The sequence below is a fragment of the Lolium perenne genome, chromosome 1 (genome assembly GCF_019359855.2).
Source record: "Lolium perenne isolate Kyuss_39 chromosome 1, Kyuss_2.0, whole genome shotgun sequence".
Lineage (NCBI taxonomy): Eukaryota > Viridiplantae > Streptophyta > Magnoliopsida > Poales > Poaceae > Lolium > Lolium perenne.
In genome coordinates this window covers 130,145,751-130,164,898 of record NC_067244.2, presented here as the reverse complement: position 1 = coordinate 130,164,898, position 19,148 = coordinate 130,145,751, and the positions used below count along the sequence as shown (strand labels likewise).

The 19,148-nt window shown below is 44.7% G+C and overlaps 1 protein-coding gene across 1 annotated transcript; it reads left to right on the top strand.

Annotated features, from left to right (window-relative positions):
• The first annotated feature begins 12,941 nt into the window (after positions 1–12,941).
• On the top strand, positions 12,942–17,011 carry LOC127302058 (uncharacterized). Its single transcript, XM_051332409.2, has 6 exons — positions 12,942–13,326; positions 13,893–14,125; positions 14,230–14,428; positions 14,516–14,601; positions 14,940–15,031; positions 16,402–17,011. Exons 1-6 carry the CDS (start codon positions 13,228–13,230, stop codon positions 16,656–16,658), a joined length of 966 nt encoding a protein of 321 aa, XP_051188369.1. The 5' UTR covers positions 12,942–13,227; the 3' UTR covers positions 16,659–17,011.
• Positions 17,012–19,148: the final 2,137 nt, after the last annotated feature.

The window sequence follows — 19,148 nt, the reverse complement described above, 5'->3', positions numbered from 1 at the left end:
AGGTAGATACTGTATCATAGCGCATATCACGAGAAAAGTTAATGTCAAACAAATCCTGTGCATAAATTTGCATTGAGATTTTAAAAAGCAATAAATATAGCATGACTATGATACTACTTCATGATACTAACCACTATAGAGATAGTATCATACATAAGTATCATATGCATGATACTACTATATGATACTTAACACTATGACCAGCCTCACCGATGGAGGGCAAAAACCAAGGAATTGTTCAGAGTCGTGGCTTGGAGAGCATGTGGGAATGCCAAGTTATTTAGAGTTTGTAAGCAGAAACGTGTGGCCGGCCGAGGTTTTAATTATCAGCTGCTCATGGAGTTTGAATGGGTTAACGAGGCATGTCAGCTACTGCATTGCCATCACAGGATATGGAAGATTTTGTGGCTTGGAGTTTGACCAAGACATGTATTTCTTTTGGGGTAAGCCTTAGAAGATTATCCCATGTAGTTTCTGCTAAGAGCTCTAATAGACACCACATCCAGCCTTCATCTACATAACAACGGTCTTTTTTCGGTTTTTGAGAGAAAAAAGGGTGGGTCTAGACACCGCATCAGGCCCCATTTAAAAAAACCCAGTCTATCCAGTTTTGCATCTCATAAACCCCAACTACCCAATTTCGTAGGGTTTTCTGAGAGCGAACCCCATCCCGACATTCCCGTTGGCGCAAAGGAAGTTTTAGCCCGTACGAGTTCTGGAGTCTACCAAAATTCGTCGGAGTCGCAAGACTCCAGAGCGGGCAGCGTGGCTGTTGGGGCGAGCGGAGTGGCTGTTGTGAGCACGCGGGCGGCCGACGCAGTGCGCTACCGCTAGGGTGGGCGGATTGGCCGTCAGTGAGCGTGCGGCCGATCGGCGCGAACGCGCGGACGGCGTGGGCGAGCGCGGCGAGGGCTGCAGCGGGAGGCGGACATGCGCGATAGCAATCGGAAGGACATGGAAGGAAGGTTGAGAAAGAAGGAGGAAAAAAGAAAACAAGGCTGACTACGAGTCGGGACAAGGAATATGCTGTTTCAGAGACTCCTTTTTTCCGGGGAGCCATTTTTTTAGCCTGCAAATACATATTTGGGGTGCTCTTCATCTGCCTATTTGAGGTTTGCGGCTTACTGTGTCTGCTAGGGATGCTCTAACACCGTAACACACTATTGCCAAACGAGGTCTTAAGGGGATCTTCAAATAGAGTAATGCTACACCTACGAGCATTTTGTTACGGAAATCACTTGCGGACTCACGATTTGCATAACAGCCAACTAAGAGATTTCCGACTTTTAAGCAATCAATTCAACCTGAACCAATCATATTATTCCACGTCAATCCATAGAGGAGTCCGTACCCCAGCAGCCCGTAAGTCCAGGATTACCGCTTCAAATATATCTCAACCCATCCATTCCGCCCGTGAAAAAAGGTGTCTCAGATGTATAGATGAAAAAAGGAGTACTACTTATCTTTGATGAAGATTCTCATCTCTTTGCATATGCGCGCTTGTGACACTGATTTAGAAAAAGTTATTCCTTGGCCGTTTATTTATGAAACAACAAAAATAATAAGTTATTGCTCTATCCGCTTCATATTGAGACGTATGTAATTCAAAGTGTTAGAGCTCAATTGAAAACTTGTGAAAATTTCACCAAAGCACGAGTAATAATTAGTTACGGCTCACAAGTGAAATTGCATGCTCTAACCAGTTTAACCAAAAGACCGGTCCGATGAAGTAGGACCAGGCAATTATATTCAACACCAAGTAGGAAAGAAAAAGGATTTGACCCAAATGATCATATACTCTTTTTGATTTATATTAATTGTCGCTAATATAGATGTATATAGATATAGGTACATTCATATTATCAACAAGTATTATGAATTGGAGAGCGTATTTTTTTCTAAAAGTTCTAGAAATTCATAGGCTGTTAATTGAAAGCAAATCATGCTGGCGCTGAGTCGACTCAGTGCGCACCGTACTGACGCTGATGTGAACCGCTGGATCCAGGTTTGTTGCATGCATGCTATCCTGCTGGTTTGGGAGTAGCAGTCTCTGGATCACAATCAATCGCTCCCTGGCGTGTTTCCATTCGCTGAACATGGCACTTAATATTTCGGTCGGATACAGGACCGGGATACAGGCATACAGCAATGGATCATGGATGGCGTGAAATGACGCGCGCGCGCGGCGAGCGGGGCCGATCGCGACGTACCGGGTCGATCGATCATGCCCACACACAGCACACGCGCGTGTCACGAGCAGGCGTGTCGTGCCCAGCGCGACGTCGGGCGGGCAGACGGACGGACGCCAACGCCACGCATGTCAAATCGCTCGGCGACGCCAGCACGCCGCGGTCGACACCGATATCGATCCTTGTTGCATTCCAAGCCAAGGAAGAAAAATGGGACGTACGGCGCAAGCGTCGCTGACTGAGAGCATCTCCAGTGGTATATCCCAAAACATCTAATACCAAGCCTGAAGCGCGACCGACAAAAATTTGCGCCCAGCCCTGGCTTACAATGGTTATTTCGTTTCGACACGGTCTAATACGACGTTCCGGTACCCCAGATGCAACGCGAAGCGACGTGGTAAATGGTGGGCCATGCTTATCAACGACGTAGATGTTTTGGCCACGTAGCTTTAAGAGCAAGTATAATAAGAATGACTCAGCAGGCTACAAGGTTTAAAATATTATTAAAATCTGATGTGGAAGAGAGAGAAGATGAGAGAGAGGGAAGCGAGCGCTTCACCAGTCAAGCGCTAGCACAGCCACCAAGAAAAAGCACCTTGCATGCAACTTAGGACCAATAGCATGCATGTGTTGAGAATTAATTTTTGATTAGAGCCCACCTAGCAGCCAATCTAATAGCTAGCCTATTATATGGGTGGGCTTTATATTGACTCTATGTGACATGGCATTGCTCTATAGCCGGTTAGTGGGCTCTCTTATTAAACATGCTCTAACCTATGGTCAGCGAAGTTAATGGACGTGCAGCTTTCCTAGCCACCACCCCCTCCTTCCGGCTACCTCCGGCACATAAAAGCCCCCCCGCTCACCGAGCTCCTTAACACTTGCTGCTCTCTCTTCCTCGCAAATCCTAGCGCTAGCCCACCTACAAGATCGTCCCATAGGCTCTGAACGGTATTGGGAGAGGCAATCTCACCATCATCGAAGCGTGGTGTTGCATGATGTGCGGTACCCAGTGTCGAGCGACATGTGGCGGGTGGAGGATGGCCCCCACTGGCGAAGCCAGCAGGGTGGAAGGGCGTCCCACCCTAAGATTTCGCTCGACCAATATTTTTTCCATATAAAATTAGGAAACAGAAGCCTAACCTAGTTAGGCCTACCCCATCCTAGCAAAATGGACCGAATTCGCCACTATTGGCCCCAATAGCATTGGCATACCGCCGGCCTCATGTGTTGGTAGCGAGCGGTGTTTCAAAAAGATTCTCAACCGACGCCGCCGCTAGTCATCGGACAAAGCGCGCTGACCCAACCTAGACGGTGACAAACACGCGAATAGACACAGACGCGCCCTACAAGTGAAACCACAAGGTAGCCCTAGGTGATCGATCCGGATGGCGTCTGGCCCCGGACGGGACAGGCAACGAGGTTTGGTTGAGTTCATACCTCGGGTTTGACGAACGCGCGCGGGCCTCAGTCGGTAGTGCCCGCTCCACATCGTACGTGCCGACGCCGATCCACTCACTCATCGGTCATGAGAGGAGGCAGCTGCCGTATGTGCATGTCCCTTGGACACGGCGGCTCATAAAGCACTGCTCGTGGGTGCTCCATTCAGTTCAGAGGATGTGTTCTGGGCGGCGCGGGCCGCCCATGCACGTTTTCGATCTGTGCAGAAGATCAACCTAGAGACGACATGTATTTCCCTCGGCTCCGAGTTATAAAATGGCATAGATATTTTAATATGACCTACATACAGATCGATAATGAGTCTACTCATATTTTACTTTTTTTGAGATGTAACTAGCTCCCCCATTGACATTTAACAAGCTTTCTCCATGGGATGAGATCATGCGACCGAATCTGGAGCGCGGTTGCAGCAACCCATCTTCCCGAGGGCGGAAGGATATTATTTTAGCCATACGAGGCCAAACATTTCATCTGTTCGACGATGGACGCCAGAAACGAAGAGCGCGTTTGATTGCATGTGCCTGAATCGTTGCTCCCTGGCGTAGTGGTGCGAGAGTACTTGCCTGTCCGAAAAAAGTCACAGATCGGAATTGGCTTGTTGTTTGGTAAGTCAGGCTGCATAGTTTGGGTTAAAATTGTCTTTTTGTTTGTTTGGATGCAGCCAACACCAAATCTCGGTGGAGATGAGATTACTGTTGTTTGATACCATTCAGCCATGCCTGAGGTCACATCTTCTCTACAACTAGTAGTCTTACCATGCTATCACCTCCCATCACACATAAATCAGTCAATGACAGTTGCAGACTAATGAAGCTAGCAGTTCGCGAAATCAGCCCTAGCTAGTACGAATGGTAGTTCATATCGATGATCCATAGCTACTACGAATGGCAGTTTATCATCGTGGGGTAGTTTAACATACGGGGATCAAATTAGGGTTCGAGAAACATGGGATGAAAGGGGGTTCATCTTCTTCTTCACTTCTTCTTCTCGGATGGTCGTGTTGCCTCTGTCTTCCCACATTGTGTCGGCCCAGTCTTGCCTCTTCTCCTTCTAGGCTTCATTATCGCCTGCCTCCACGCCATGGCCAGTGTCTACTTCATCAAAAGTGACAACCTCTTTGAAGACCCCATCCTTGCCCCAACCTAGGACCCAGTTGTGAAAAATGCAGCCTGCTCTGCTCTGCTCAGCTCAGCTCAGCTCAGCTCAGCTAAGGTATAGCGACGCGCGCCCTTTTTCTTCCTTAGCTTGGAAGTTTGAATGCAACGCAATAAAACAAAGATCGATCTCGGCGTCGACGCCGAGCTTGCGACTGGCGCGCGTATGCGTAGCGTTGGCGCCCCGTCCGTCTGGCCGCCCGCCCGACGTCGCGCATGCAGGGCTCGAGCTCGACACGCCTGCTCGTGACACACGCGGGGGCATGGTCGACGATCGACCCCGGCCGCCGCGCGCGCGCGCGTGATTTCACGGCATATCATGCATGCTCAAAGCTTCAATCGAGCGGTTCACATCGGCGTCAGCACGGTGCACACCGTCGGTTCAGGGAGCCCGATCATATATATAGTAGTAGCTTTTTATTAAGGAAGAACAAAACATGGACCATGCCACTAATACGTACGACTAGTATATCATATGAATTTGTAGGATTTTCACTGAAATATACGGTCTTATGTACCAAACACTTTTCTTTCCTATGCAGGCCATAAGTAAGTAATTATGTTTCGGCGAAATATTCTCATTATTTTTGTTGCATAGAATTCTAAATTTTCTGCAGTAAATTATCGCCTTAGCACGATGACTTTTCATCTATCTACTACAACATGCTTTACCTGACCCCGGTGATGGAAGAGCGATGATGGTAGCGCGCATTTGGCTCGCACTGATGTTTGTAGTCATCGCTAGATGGGCCAATAACCTATTTTTATTTTTATTACTTTTGGAGCTCTTTGTATTGTTGTTAATGATTATTAAATGATCAGTGTAATTTTCGCAAAAAAAGAGTAGTGAATTGGAATACAGTAGCAGCTCAGATTTCTGTGAGGATTACTTAGGTTCAACCATGTCGAATACCGGCATACCAAACAATCCACTCGGGTTTTACATGATTTTCAGGATGGGCCTGTACCGTCTCATGTAACCTATGCTAATATTACTCGATTGAACAAGAACTAACGATAAGGACGATGTTGGGCTAGTCAGCCGACTTGGAGGCCAAATTTAGTCATTGTTTGTGTTGTACAATTGCCATCCAAGCGACCAGAACAAGCCTCAAATCCGGTCATTGTCTTTTTTTTTTTTTTTTGGAAATTAACGTGCAGTCCTAACCTTCTCACCCTAAACGAAAGATTATATCTCTCTGGCCATGACCTTCCCGTTATTTACAACAATATACAACAATGATGATTTACCACTAGGGCAGAGAGTATTGCCTTCCATGCCAAGGCTATGGTCCTCGCCAATGCAATTGATCTCGCTTATAACCGAGAGTTGTCAAGATTGCTTTCGAGACTGATCGCATTAACTTGAAGAATGTGATGTCATTATAGAGATACAACCTGGGCCACTGGGTATTCTCCTCTGTGATATGAAGCAAAGTCTTGGTAAGTGTGTGTAATGTACACCTCGAGGGGATGTAGCAAGGCTTTTGATGTGTTAGCAGCATTGCGTGTAGGTGTAGCTCATCGGGACCATGTGTTTTGGGCAATGAGCTGCCCTAATTTGTAACCCATTTGGTGACCACAAAATATTGTTGCAACAATCACCTGAATATTTTAAAAAGTAATGCTTCAAAATAGTGCTTAAACAACGATTTTTTTAATACAGATTGAATTGAAACAAAAAAAAATACAAATTACTACAACAAAAAAAACATGTATTTGCGCCGTGGTTATTGGAAAAAATCGCTGCAAATTTATTTGCAAAAAATACTAACTATTTCAACAAAAATCACAAACGATCACAATAAAAAAGACGTGTGTGTGGCATTTTAAAATCACATAAGCTTCATCGCAAAATCCGAGCAAACACACAAAACTTGTAGTAAATGGCCAAAAACACCTTGCAACATCTGTCGCGTTATTTGGTAACAAAAGGTACACACGTATGTTACAATCTGGTAGCATGTATACAATATCGAAAATTCCGAGGAAAACGCAAATTATAGTCAATTCCAGAAAATCGTACAACTTTTCGTGTGTGCTTTCACAGCAAAACTCACACACTTTATTTTTACAAAAATAACGAAGTGTATGGCCTTTTGTGACTATGACCATTATTTGAGCTTGAGCTCTAAGGGCTTCCCATGGATATGGCCTTTTGTGACTATGAAAAAAGATATCGTAATTTGCTTAACCTATTTTTCTATGCAACCCACAATTGGTCTTTATTTTGTGAGACACCTTGATTCAATATAGCATGCGTATGTACATATGTCATGTCATTTTTTTTAGAGTATCTCGTGGAACTCAAGGGCTGACACACAATTTATTCTAAGAAATACCTTTACAGTATGCCATTCCGTGGTGCGGTCGCCCTCGCCAGGGTCGGCCCATAGGGCGGGGCAGCGGGGCGCTCGCCCCGGGCCCTCAACAGTTAAGGCCCTAATCCAAGATTTGTTTGCACACTTACTACACTTATATTTATACTTTTTAGGCAGTAAAGTTTGAAATAATTCTAGAAAATATAGAAGGTTGAACTTGTAGCTTAACGTGTCTATATTGCGACTTCTTCTCAAATGTGCAGAACAACACTGGCCCTCATAATTTTTTCCTCTGATTTATTTCTATTTCTCGCAAACAATACACATATACACAAGTAGCTATTGGTAGAAATAAGAATTATGGTATATAGTTCGTGCGATCAATAGAAATAAATAGTTTCAAATGTCTTCACCAATATTCTGAAGAGCATGGATCTTTCAAATGTAACTATTATTTAGTTTGTTATTGCATTACCTTAATATTTATCTTGTTGAATAATATTTTTTTTAATTTTTGTGTGTGTGACCAACTGGTGAAGCTTGACTGAGATTGTTAAGGAACCTAAAACACCAATCATGCTTAAACTTTAAGTAAGATATATAAATTTAACATAAATGGATATCTTTAAGGATTTTTTCAGAGTAGGGGGGCCATTGCCCCCTGCCCTAGAAAAGCTTAGCCACTATGAACAAAGGGTCATTGGTGTCGGTTCGCCCTAGGGCCCTCAAAATCTATGGACCGGCCCTGGCCCTCGCTCCCTGTCCATTGATCCATCTATCACCCAGAAAGCGTGTCACGGGCTGTTCTCCTCCAAACATATCTAAAACACACAATCATTAAACCTAGAGCCGAGCTACCACTGTGCACAATCATCGCCCACTAATACCAATTAAATGTTTCTAATTTGAGACAAGAAGCATCCAAAATTCTTCAAGATCAGAGCCAGAGTCTCACATATGCTCATCGAGGGAGGTCCTTGTAATACTCTCCAAGTATCAGTAGCATGTGGAGAAAAAGCCTGACCACACAGCCGCATTGACATGGACAACCACGATATGAGATCGACGATCTACTGTCAATACACACCACTTGCGATGACGAGGACACGCTATCGCGAGCGGGCAAAGTCTGGTTTCCACATAATCTTCTATTACTCCTATTACAGTTGGGAATTGGGAGATCTTGACCATCTGACCATGGCATGGCAGCAGCCCACTTGCTGGTTTAATTGCTAGTAGTACCATCGAGCCGCCTAATTAACCACATGCTCGTGCCGGTCAATTCTGTGGAGCACTGGTACTTTGTTTAAGCAGTGCTTGCTGTCAAGGGGCGTGGAATTCCAAGATGGCCAGGTGAGGAAGTCAATATCTATGGATCGCAGTGGATATGTAATGGATAATGGTAACGTTCTACTAGAAGCAAGTTAGGCAAAATAATGGATGTTCGGAAGACTAATATCCGTCCTTAATTTGGGTGATTTGATCGCAGAAATAGTTCAATTAATCAAGTGACTATTTTTGCTGATGGCGTGCTCATGAAAATAATGTTACCGACATGGTAGCTAATCAAAGACGGATCCGTGGTTCTTCTTCTTGGCTAATGGCCGACACCATCTCCGTCTCCATGGAAGCTTTGACAGAAAGGGAATGGCCAGAAAAGCATCAGGGAGCGAGAGGCTAGGGATGGAGGAAGAACACAACAGGCAAGGCATGCGAATAAAGATACTACATACACCGCTACCACACTAATTATTGTGGACAGCATCTCCATTGTAGGCAGGCAGGCCACAGGGAATTCAGGATCAAATGCTTTCCCCAAAAGATCGAAACAAGCGTTCCCAGATGAAGATACCCTTCCCCATCACATCACTCCAAAAGTCCAAAGCCGGAAGGATCGAACTGGGTGGGCAATAACAGTAACAGCTGAAACCGGTGTAGTATTAGAAATGGCTATTCTTCATTCTTCAGACAAGACAAGACTAATTGGGGCGTTTTTGGACAGTTCTGAAGCTCCAGCTCGGTAGCCAGCCTTGGAGAGTCCAGTGTGGGGACCAAGAACACATGCGATGCGAAACCTAACCATCTGACCAAGAGATTTCCATCGGAATTATGGCCAGTACAGCTAATGGTTTTGGACATTTTGTGAAGCATATCGATGTTCATCTTGCCAGGTCAATTTCCTGGCATCCTCGGTGGCATCCTACGTGAACTGGCCCGTGGGTGCTGGGTCATACGTACCCGGTTATACAGTGCAGGAATCGCAAAGCGTATTCAGAAGGAATATGCTTGTTTAGCAAAAAGACATGTAGCCTGTATTATCTTTTGACGAGCTGAGTTTCTATATATACATATTTTTTGACCAAAGACTGACAATTCCACCAATTTATTTAAGAACCATCTCTACCCTATCCAATATATTGCACCCAACTCTACCGTTTGCACATTCAAAAAAAAAAAAAAAACTCTACCGTATGCAAGAAACTATATCCACTGATCCATATCATATCTAATATCATCATGACAATATATCTGCCCTATCCAAACCATCAATTAAATTCCTTTTTAAAAGGATTTTGAGCTTCAACTAAAACGGCTTGGATAAGAAAAACCCACAAAGTGATGGGGAATATGCTTCGTTTAATAGAAAAAGGCATGTAATCCCGGAAATGCATATTTGATCCCATGTGCATATGCTCCTGCCACCGTACAAATTATTTTAAAGTGTCAAAAAATTCCAATTTTGTTTGACATTCTATGTACACACCAAGTTTCGTAGATAATCGACTTATTTTGCGTCTTGTGTAAAAAGATAAAGAAATGTCTCGCTGATAGCCATTTCTTGGCACCAAATTTTATCTTTTTTACATATGACACCAAAGATATCAGTTTGTCATGAAACGACTTTCCAAGGACATAGAACATCAATATGTACTTGAGACATTTTTTGCCAACTTTTTTTGACATTTTGAAAGGGGTTTAAAAATGCATTAAAAAATCAGGAGCATATGCACCCGGGTGCAAAAACGCCATGTCAATGTAATCCCTTCATTTCAAATTAGTTGCCTCAACTTTATCTATATATGCATTATCTAGACACGTTTTAGTGTCTAGATAGAGGTGTATCTAGACATAACTGAGTCAATTAATTTAGGATAGAGGGTATATCGTTTTGACCAATGCAATGTCAATTTAATATGATTCTTAAGTGCACATCAGACAAAGAAATACCAACAATAAAAATACCCAAAGGCCCGCAAAGTGGATGTTGTACCGATTTCCTTAAGAAACATCTCTAGCCTATCCATTGTATATATTCCAACCATCTCTGCCGTATGTGAGAAATGATATCCACATTATATCTTGTCATTACGACAACATGTGCCCTATCCAATGCATCATTTTTTCTTTTCTTTTTAGAACGGATTTTGTGCTTCAGCTAATACGGCTTGGAGAGTAGATGGCAGGACGCTACCTAGAGAGCTTCAAACTTATCTTTTGTTTTTTTGTAACTTGAACTTGTCCACATAAGAAAGAGCAAATCCAAGCCAGGCAAGTTTTCATTTCCACGGGCTCACGAAAATGAGCAGAGTACTATAGCAAATTGGCGTGGCTTTACGCCCTGTCCTTTTGCTCCACTATCGAAAGATTTTTTTATATGAAAAAGAAAAGGATTCCTTCACTGTATGAGTTGAACGGTTCGTGGCTTTGCTTATGTGTAGCGGCTGGGCCCGGAGGTGTGACAAGACTGGAAGAGGGTCAAAGCTGGAAAGCAATATATACTGATCCTGGTCAAGTCTTACATTTTTTTTCTAGTGTACTTTGGTAATTTGGTTGATATATGAACGAAACTTGGATTTTGAACCTCACAAAACATGATGGGTGTGAGGGCTACGGGGATATGCTTGTTGTTATTCAGAAGGAATATGCTTGCTTAGCAAAATGACATGTGGTATGTATTTTGTTTACGAGTTTTATTATGTAGTATTCTGTACTTATTTTGACCAAAGACCAACAACAATCCCACCAATTTATTTAAGAACCATCTCTACCCTATCCAATATATTCCACCGGTGTCTACCATATGCAAGAAACTTTTCCACAGCATATCTTATCATTATGACGATTTATATCTGCCCTATCCAACCCATATCAATTTGTTTCCTTTTTTAACAGATTTTGAAAAGCAGCTACTATGGCGTGGAGAAGAAAAAGCAGGACGCTACCAACATCCCATCCCTGCCAAAGGGCAAAGCAACAGAATGCTTATCTTCGTTTATGTACGGGAGCTTGTTTGGGCATGCACACGCTCCAACCAAAAGCTTAACTGAATATCGAGAAATAATACGTAAGAAAAGTGTACGACATCCCCAGCTAGAAAGAGTGCACGAAATGGATCGAATCCATCGCAATTGGTACCGAAAAAGCCATGCAACCTTTTCATTTCCATGGGCTCACGAAAATGAGCCGAGCATTATCGCATCGACCCATAGCGAATTTGGCGTGGCTTTACATACCTTTCCCCGGCTTGCCTTCACAGATATTTTTTTCTTTACAACCCCATTTAAGAAAAAGGGGAAGAAGCTATAGCAGCATCCAACCCTCTCTGCCAAAGGGCATATACAAGAGCAAAGCAACACGATACATATCTTTGTTCCCCTGTACGTGAGCTTGTTTGGGCATGTGCACAATCCATGCAAAAGCTTAACTGAATATAGAATAGCAATGCATGGCAAAATCGATCCCAGCTAAAAAGAGTAGAGCAAATGGACAAGCAGACCGATGATAAGAAAGAGCAAATCCATCGCAATTAGTAGCAAAAAAAAGTCCAAGCGACTTTCCATTTCCACGGGCTTGTAAAGATGAGGTGAGTATTATCGCATCGGCCATGGTCGCATATTTGGCATGGCTTTACGTACGTGTCGCCTTTCCCTCCGGCTTGCGCAAATAGATATTTTCTAGTCCTTCGCATCTAGGGGGGCTACAAAGCAGGAGCCCACGTAAACCCGCATATAGGTGTCCCTCAAAATTTAATATAGTGTGATTTTGTCACGTATTGAAATTTCGATATACCTAGGTACGCGCGGATTGGCGGGATATCCGGTTTGCAACCCTATCGACGAGATGAAACAAAAAAAAGAGTATTATCGCAAAATCGAACGTTCGAACCAGATATATACTAAGAAAGAAGAGCAAAGCCATTGCTTACTGCAAGCTGCAAAACAAAAAAAGGCAAGCAGCTTTTCATCCCCACGGGTGGCGGTAAGGCTCACGAAACGAGCTGAGTTATGTTGCGTGGAGTGTGCCTTTTCCTCCGCCGTTTTTAAGGTTTTGTACATCGAGAGGAGCAGGGGTTGAAGTGTTGGTGGGCCCGGAGCCGTGACGGGGGTCAAAGCTGGATAGCAGTATTTAACTGAAAAAATGGCGGTCAGGTTCTGCGGGCTCGCCTCGCGGGCTATCGGATCCCAACGGCCGGTTCAAGAAGAAGAGTAGTAGAAGATGACGAAGACGTCGTATTCGCAGTTTCGTCTCCAGAATATGTAGTTTTCACGGCGCGTTTCGCGGCACGGTTTTCCGGTGAATTTTTTCGGTTGATAAGTGAACGGAATTTGGAGAATGTGATGGGTCCGGGGAAGCTACGGGGCCTCCGCCGCCCCTACGGCCCTACCCCGGCTCGGGGGGTTGACGTGGGGATGAGATGAGACCGCGAGCGAGGAAGGAAAGCGTTTGCCTCGGAGCGCGACAAAGCCAAGAGGAGGTAGACTGCGAGAGAGAGCAAAGCAAACCGTAGCCGGTTTCGTACCCCGCCCCGCGGCTGCTCCTCCTCCTCCTCGCCCCGGCGAATAAAGCCACAATCTTCCCCCCTCCCTCCAGTCCTCCACACAGCCCACAATCTCCCCCCCCTCCTCTCTCCAATCCCAGCACCACTCCTAAACTTCCTGCGCCGCGCCGCCAAGATTCATTCGGATTAATCTTCTTTCTAACTTGCCTGCTCGGCTTCTTCGCCCGGACTGATTCGGATTCCTGCCGCGAGCGGCCGTTTCCGGGAGCTGCGTAGAGCCCGAGGAGGAGGAGGACGAGATCAGCGGCGGCGGCGGCGGCGCCATGGGCGGGCACAGGGTGGAGGACGGCCGGCCGCCGTCCAACCTGCAGCGCTTCCTCGACTGTACCACCCCCTCCGTCCAAACGCACATTCTCCCCAAGGTGAGACCGACATACATGCTGCCTCACACGGCCACACCTCATATCTCCCCCGATCCATGCCGTCCCCGCCGGGAGTTTTACAACTACTAGTCATTACTCGTTTGTTCATTTGCCTGCCTGCATCGATCGCTCGCGTCTCTCTGCTCTGCCGCCCGACTGAATTACCGCTCGCTCCTTCAGTTCAGTTCAGCCACGGACGGGAACGGGACATGCCCAATAATGGTACCTTCCATCTGCCGGATGGATTCCTTTCCCTTGTTCACTTCCACAGTCTACCCCCACTACCACCAGTGCCACGAAATTCTACTGTACTTTTTTCTTCTTCTTCTTCTTCTTCTTCCTCCTCTTCTCACCCCTGCCTAATTAGGACGAGTATGCATCTGCGCTGCTGACGGTTGCGGACATAAATTCCCCCCCTCGGCCTGTCAAATCCCTCAACTGTACCTGTTTCAATTAATAGACACCCTCCAGTTTCATGGAAGCAGCTAGCTAGGTAGGCGACGCATGCTTGTCACCACGTCTTCATCTGATTCTGACAGCGAGACTCGCCCCTCCTTTCCATCCAGGCGGCGAACGGCCGGTCGTCGACGACGGACGCCTGGCACCACCACCAAGCCGCGGACGCCGACGCCGCCGAGTACTTCAACCTCGCCGACCTCTGGGACCAGTACTACGAGTGGAGCGCGTACGGGGCCGGGGCCACGGTGCAGCTCCACGGGGGCGACAAGGTCGTCCAGTACTACGTGCCCTACCTGTCCGGCATACAGCTCTACACCAACAAAGTCCTCACTCCCTCCAGGTCCGTTGCAAAATGTCCATTCTTCTGAGCTGAAATTTTGACATCGTGTTGATTTCTGGATGTATACTGAACCAGGCCAGTTTTCCTGTTGTTGTTGACTGTAGGGGCTTTGCGGAGGATTACGGCGCCGACTTCTGGAGCGACGACGAGGACAACGAGAAGATGTCCAGGTCCTGGAGCTCCACGTCCGATGACTCGTTTAACTGCGACGTCGTGGCCGGCAACAGGAGGCGGCCTGGCCACCTCTACTTTGAGTTCTTTGAGGTTTGCTCTCCTTATGGGAGGATCCCGCTCATGGATAAGGTGAGTTTCTATGTCCTCTCTGCTTGTAGCTTATCCTGGTCATGCCGTGCATCTCTATGGGTTCTAAGATTGTTTTGCTTTCGCTAGGTATATGAACTATCCCAGGGCTTTCCGGGGTTGACATCGCTCAGGAGCGTTGACCTGTCGCCCGCCAGCTGGATGTCTGTTGCCTGGTATGATCAAAACCTGCAGCCTTTGCTTTTCTTCTTTACAACAAGGAAATTCTCGGCAGACGAACAGTTACATCGTGTAGGAATTCTTCGTGGATATCATTCTTGCGTGGCAGTTTTATCTTATTTGCTTATAATGCGGGATTGCAAGCTGTCATGCTCAACTTTGCTGCTAATCAGTTTAATAGTCACCTCAAGTGCTTATGCTCATTTTAATATGTGCTGATTTTATCCTTTCTGTCCAAGTAGTATGTGCTGTTTCTATGTTCAGAAATGCTTTCTCAGTTACACATTTTGTTTTGGTGATGATTGTTCTCACCATTATCACTTACTATATTTAGGTATCCTATCTACCACATTCCCTACCAACGGAATGTCAAGGATTTGTCTGCATGCTTCCTAACTTACCACACCATTTCTTCGGCATTTCAAGGTACGTTACTGTTGCATGTAAGCATTAATTAGGACCGATTTGATCATCTCCAATGGCACGAGAATTTCATAATTTCCATAGTACTCTGTGCCGTCGCTGCATGAACATTGACTAGGATTGCTAGTCACTAGTCATCCGACATTTGGGTGATTTCTGTTTGTGTTTTTTAGTTGTCCCTGTAGACATTGATTCAAACTTCATCTTCTACTATGTGTATGGTCTCTCCTGATTTCACTCGAGTTGTTGTGCTTGGAAGTGGATGTCGCGAGGTCAGGGGACATAATGACAGCTCCACCTAAAAACATGCACTCTTTCACTGCTTCTGTTCTAAGTTGTGAGTTGGAACTGATTCACACTTAAAATATTAGGCCTTAGCTATTTAGTCAATGCAGAAACTGCTAATTTACTCAAACGTTGCTTCAGTCACATGACGTGATAATATGCACTGCAGAAGTATGTCGGTCACAAGCACACAATATGTGTGCGTACTCTGGGAAAAGTTTTCCCTGGATCATCGGTGTATGTTTAAACTATTCTTAAATAGAAGAGGAGTGATAGTCTGGTAGCCCTTGATGGAAGTATCTCGAAACGAACTGTAGCTTTCTCAGTGACCTTGCCTTAGACAGATTGATTGAGTGTTTCTTAGTTTTCACATTATGTGGAGTATATATGGAAAAGGCACACTGCATAACGTCTTCAGTTATGTTGCTATACTACAGAAAAGATGCTTGTTAGATACATTGATGTCAACAATTTTTTTTACTGCCAATTTGTATAAGATGTTTTCCCAGAATCAATTGATGCTTAGCTTCGAAGAGTATGAGAGTTTTCTTCCAGGGTTTGTTGAGCTTGCTATTTTGCATCCAAACCTTCATCGTCCATTTCAAAAGGCTCCATGCCTTAGCTTTCAAGTGTATTATAGGGATTTTTGAAAGGAGGAAGAGGTGGTTGCAGCCAGTTAAGCGAAGAAAGTGACTACGTTGGTTGTTATATACCTTGACTTGATTAGTCATTCTTAGATCCGTAGTTTTTCTTTAAGGATAGAAATTTCTACGCTTTACCATGAAGGAATGGTTACTTATTCAACAGTGGTGCAGCTGCAAACTTGCTTGGATTGCAATGTGTGCAATAGCACTTATACACTCCAGCCGTCCACTTCCCAGCAAAGATATAATAGTAGTAGAGAGTCTAAACCAAGCCAGCTCTTTGGGCTTGACATTCATCTGCATATTAAGAAGCATACTAAGGTATTGTAGTCTTCAATAACATCTGCCACGATAACGCCCTATTAGAAACTAGCAGCATTTTTATTGATTACAGCATTGCTGTTTCTGCACCGTGGTAATCTGTATTCTGTGATTCATCCACAGATCACGTGCTGGAGACCATGACATATGGTTCAGCTGCCAGTGGGAAGCAAAATGACCATCTGGACAAGAAAGCCAACACAGTATCGCTTTCCCCATTTGGACTCGCAGCAAACAAGATACAAGGGTCACTGTGGACCAACCCCAGGACAGGAGATCATAAGAGGATGGTCTCCCTCTTCAGCGCAGCAGACTCCTGGCTTAAGCAGCTTGGAGTCCGACACCATGACTTCAACTACTTCATTACTCACCCTATGTGAGTTTCTAATTGCTCCGGAGAGAACCCCAAGGAATGCAAAACGTCTACCGTGTATCGCCCTCGTAAAGAAGAGTCTTTAACATCCGCGGGATAGATTTATACGGCTTGATTACAGCCCATAACAACTGTATCAGGACTTGAAATGGTTTTGTGTTTCTTGGCTGAAGATGTAACTAATGTGTACAGAAGTTTTGGTACTAATCTGATATCCAGCTGTTGTGGTTGGCATATTGTAGCTTTCCTGTCTTGCCTCAGTGTCCTATTTTCTGTAAAACTCAACTGGTCTGGCATATTGTAGCTTGCTGTCTTGCCTTGTGTACTGGCGTAGAAATAGAGACTTGTGTCCAGGATTAACTGCTTTTCCAGTGTCCTATTTTCTGTTAAACTCAACTGGCCTAGAAAGAGAGATTTGTGTCCAGGATGAAAGTGCTTTTCCAGTTGTGTGGAACTAGTAGAACTGTAGGGACAGCTCAGTTTTTTTTACATGGAAATCGTGATTCCATTAACCAGAGTGCTCAGCAGTTTCCCTGGCAACTAAATCAAATACGTAGTGCACGACTCTCTCGCCAGCAGAACTGAAAATAGGCTTCAAACGAGGCAATGCAGTTGCTTCTGATCTCGTGAAGAAGCACACCAATATCGGACAGTTCATGACTGCTAGAGTTGAGAGCATTTACCAGAACTCATTCCACAAAGGTAGGCGTTCTCCTGGATCAGAGAGGTACTAGCATCTCTGCTAAGATGGGAGTTCCGTAAGCTGATTTAACCGAGAAGAATCTCTTCTTATCGAAGTGCCACACAACTGTATCCTCTATACCACGCTTGATAAGAATAGGCAGAATATCACGCATATCCGCCAGGCCAAGCATGTTGTGTCGTCTGCTCGTCCCTTTGCGCAGTGTCTAGTTCAATGAGATCGCACACCCGTAGTCCCTCATTCAATTCATATGGAGCCCCTACCTTCCTGGTTTGCCCTCTCGGAATGGGAGTTTTATGGAAATTTTGAGTTCTTGGAAGTTTCCTCTCCTTATGGAAGGATCCCTCTCACGGATAAGGTGAACTTCTGTGTCCTCTGTTAGTAGCTTATCCCTGTCGTGTTGTGTTTGTGTATTTCTCTTCTTTGATTGTTTGCTTTCGCTAGGTATATAATTTTCCTCAGGCTTTCCTGGGTTGACATCCCTGAAGAGTGTCGAACTGCCACCAGCTAGTTGGATGTCACTTGCTTGTCACGATCAGAACTTGGAGCCTTTACTTTTCTTCTTTAGAGTAAGGAAATTTTTGGCAGACAAACAATTACATACCGTAGGAGTTCCTTCACAAAAAGTATTTCATTCTTGCATGTATGTTCTATTTTTCCTGCTTATAGCACTTTGTTGCAAGCAGTTGCTCTCAACATGTGCGCGTACTCAGTTTCATAGTTCAGAGATCTTTTTCTCGGCTTTCCATTTTGTTCTCTGTGATGATCTCTCACATACAATACTACTAAATTCAGGTATCCTATCTACCACATTCCCTACCAGCAATGTTAAGGATCTGTCTGCATGCTTCCTAACTTATCAGACTATTTCCTCCTCATTTCAAGGCACATTGTTGTTGCAAGTAAGACACTAAGTAGGACTAGTTTGATCATTTCTAATGGCATAAGAATTTCATATTTTGGTTCTGGTTCCATTGCTGCACGAACATTGAATATGATGCTAGTCACTAATCATCCTATATTTTGGTGATGTCTATTTGTGTTATGTATATGTTCATGTTGACATATTCATTCAAACTTCATCTTGCACTATATGTATGTTCCCTCCCAATTTCAATTGTGTTGTTGTGCTTGGAAGAGGATGTTGCAGGTTCAGAGGACATAGTGGAAGCTCAAATCCGCAATTAATGTGAACTCCTAAAAACATGCACTCTTTCATTACTTATGTTCTAAGTTGTGAGTTGAAACTGATTCACACTTAAAATATTAGGCCTTAGAGCATCCACAATGCACACCGTTTATACAGGCGCTTAAGTAATAAAAACAATTCTCACAAATAGTTCTTTTAGCTAAGCATCGGTGGTTGCAATACTTGGTTGCTGGTGCCCAGACGCTCCAGAATTTCAGTCCGCGAGATAAGGAAACAGATTAGCGCCGGGTGAAAAAAAAATTCGCCAGGCGCCCAGGATTGGAGGTCACAACTGCCAATCGAACTGGATTTTGATCCTGGCGCCAACTATTAAGCATCGCGTTGTGGAAGCTCTCAGCTATTTAGTCAACACAGAAAGTGTTATTTTACTCAAATGTCGCTTCACTCACATGACATGATAATATGCACTTCACAAGTATGTCCGTCACAAGCACACAATATATGTGTGTAGTCTGGGGAAAAATTTCCCCTGGATCATCGGTATATGTTTAAAGTATTCTTAAATAGAAGAGCAGTGACAGTCTTGTAGCCCTGAAGGCAGAAACTCGAAATGAACTGTAGCTTTCTCAGTCACCTTGCTTGAC

Bases quoted from the DNA above. Each gene is read 5' to 3' on its own strand.
- LOC127302058 (XM_051332409.2), top strand. From the start codon at position 13,228: ATGGGCGGGCACAGGGTGGAGGACGGCCGGCCGCCGTCCAACCTGCAG. The intron at 14,126-14,229 runs GTCCGTTGCAAA...TGTTGACTGTAG, and splicing joins AAAGTCCTCACTCCCTCCAG to GGGCTTTGCGGAGGATTACG. The intron at 14,602-14,939 runs GTATGATCAAAA...TACTATATTTAG, and splicing joins AGCTGGATGTCTGTTGCCTG to GTATCCTATCTACCACATTC.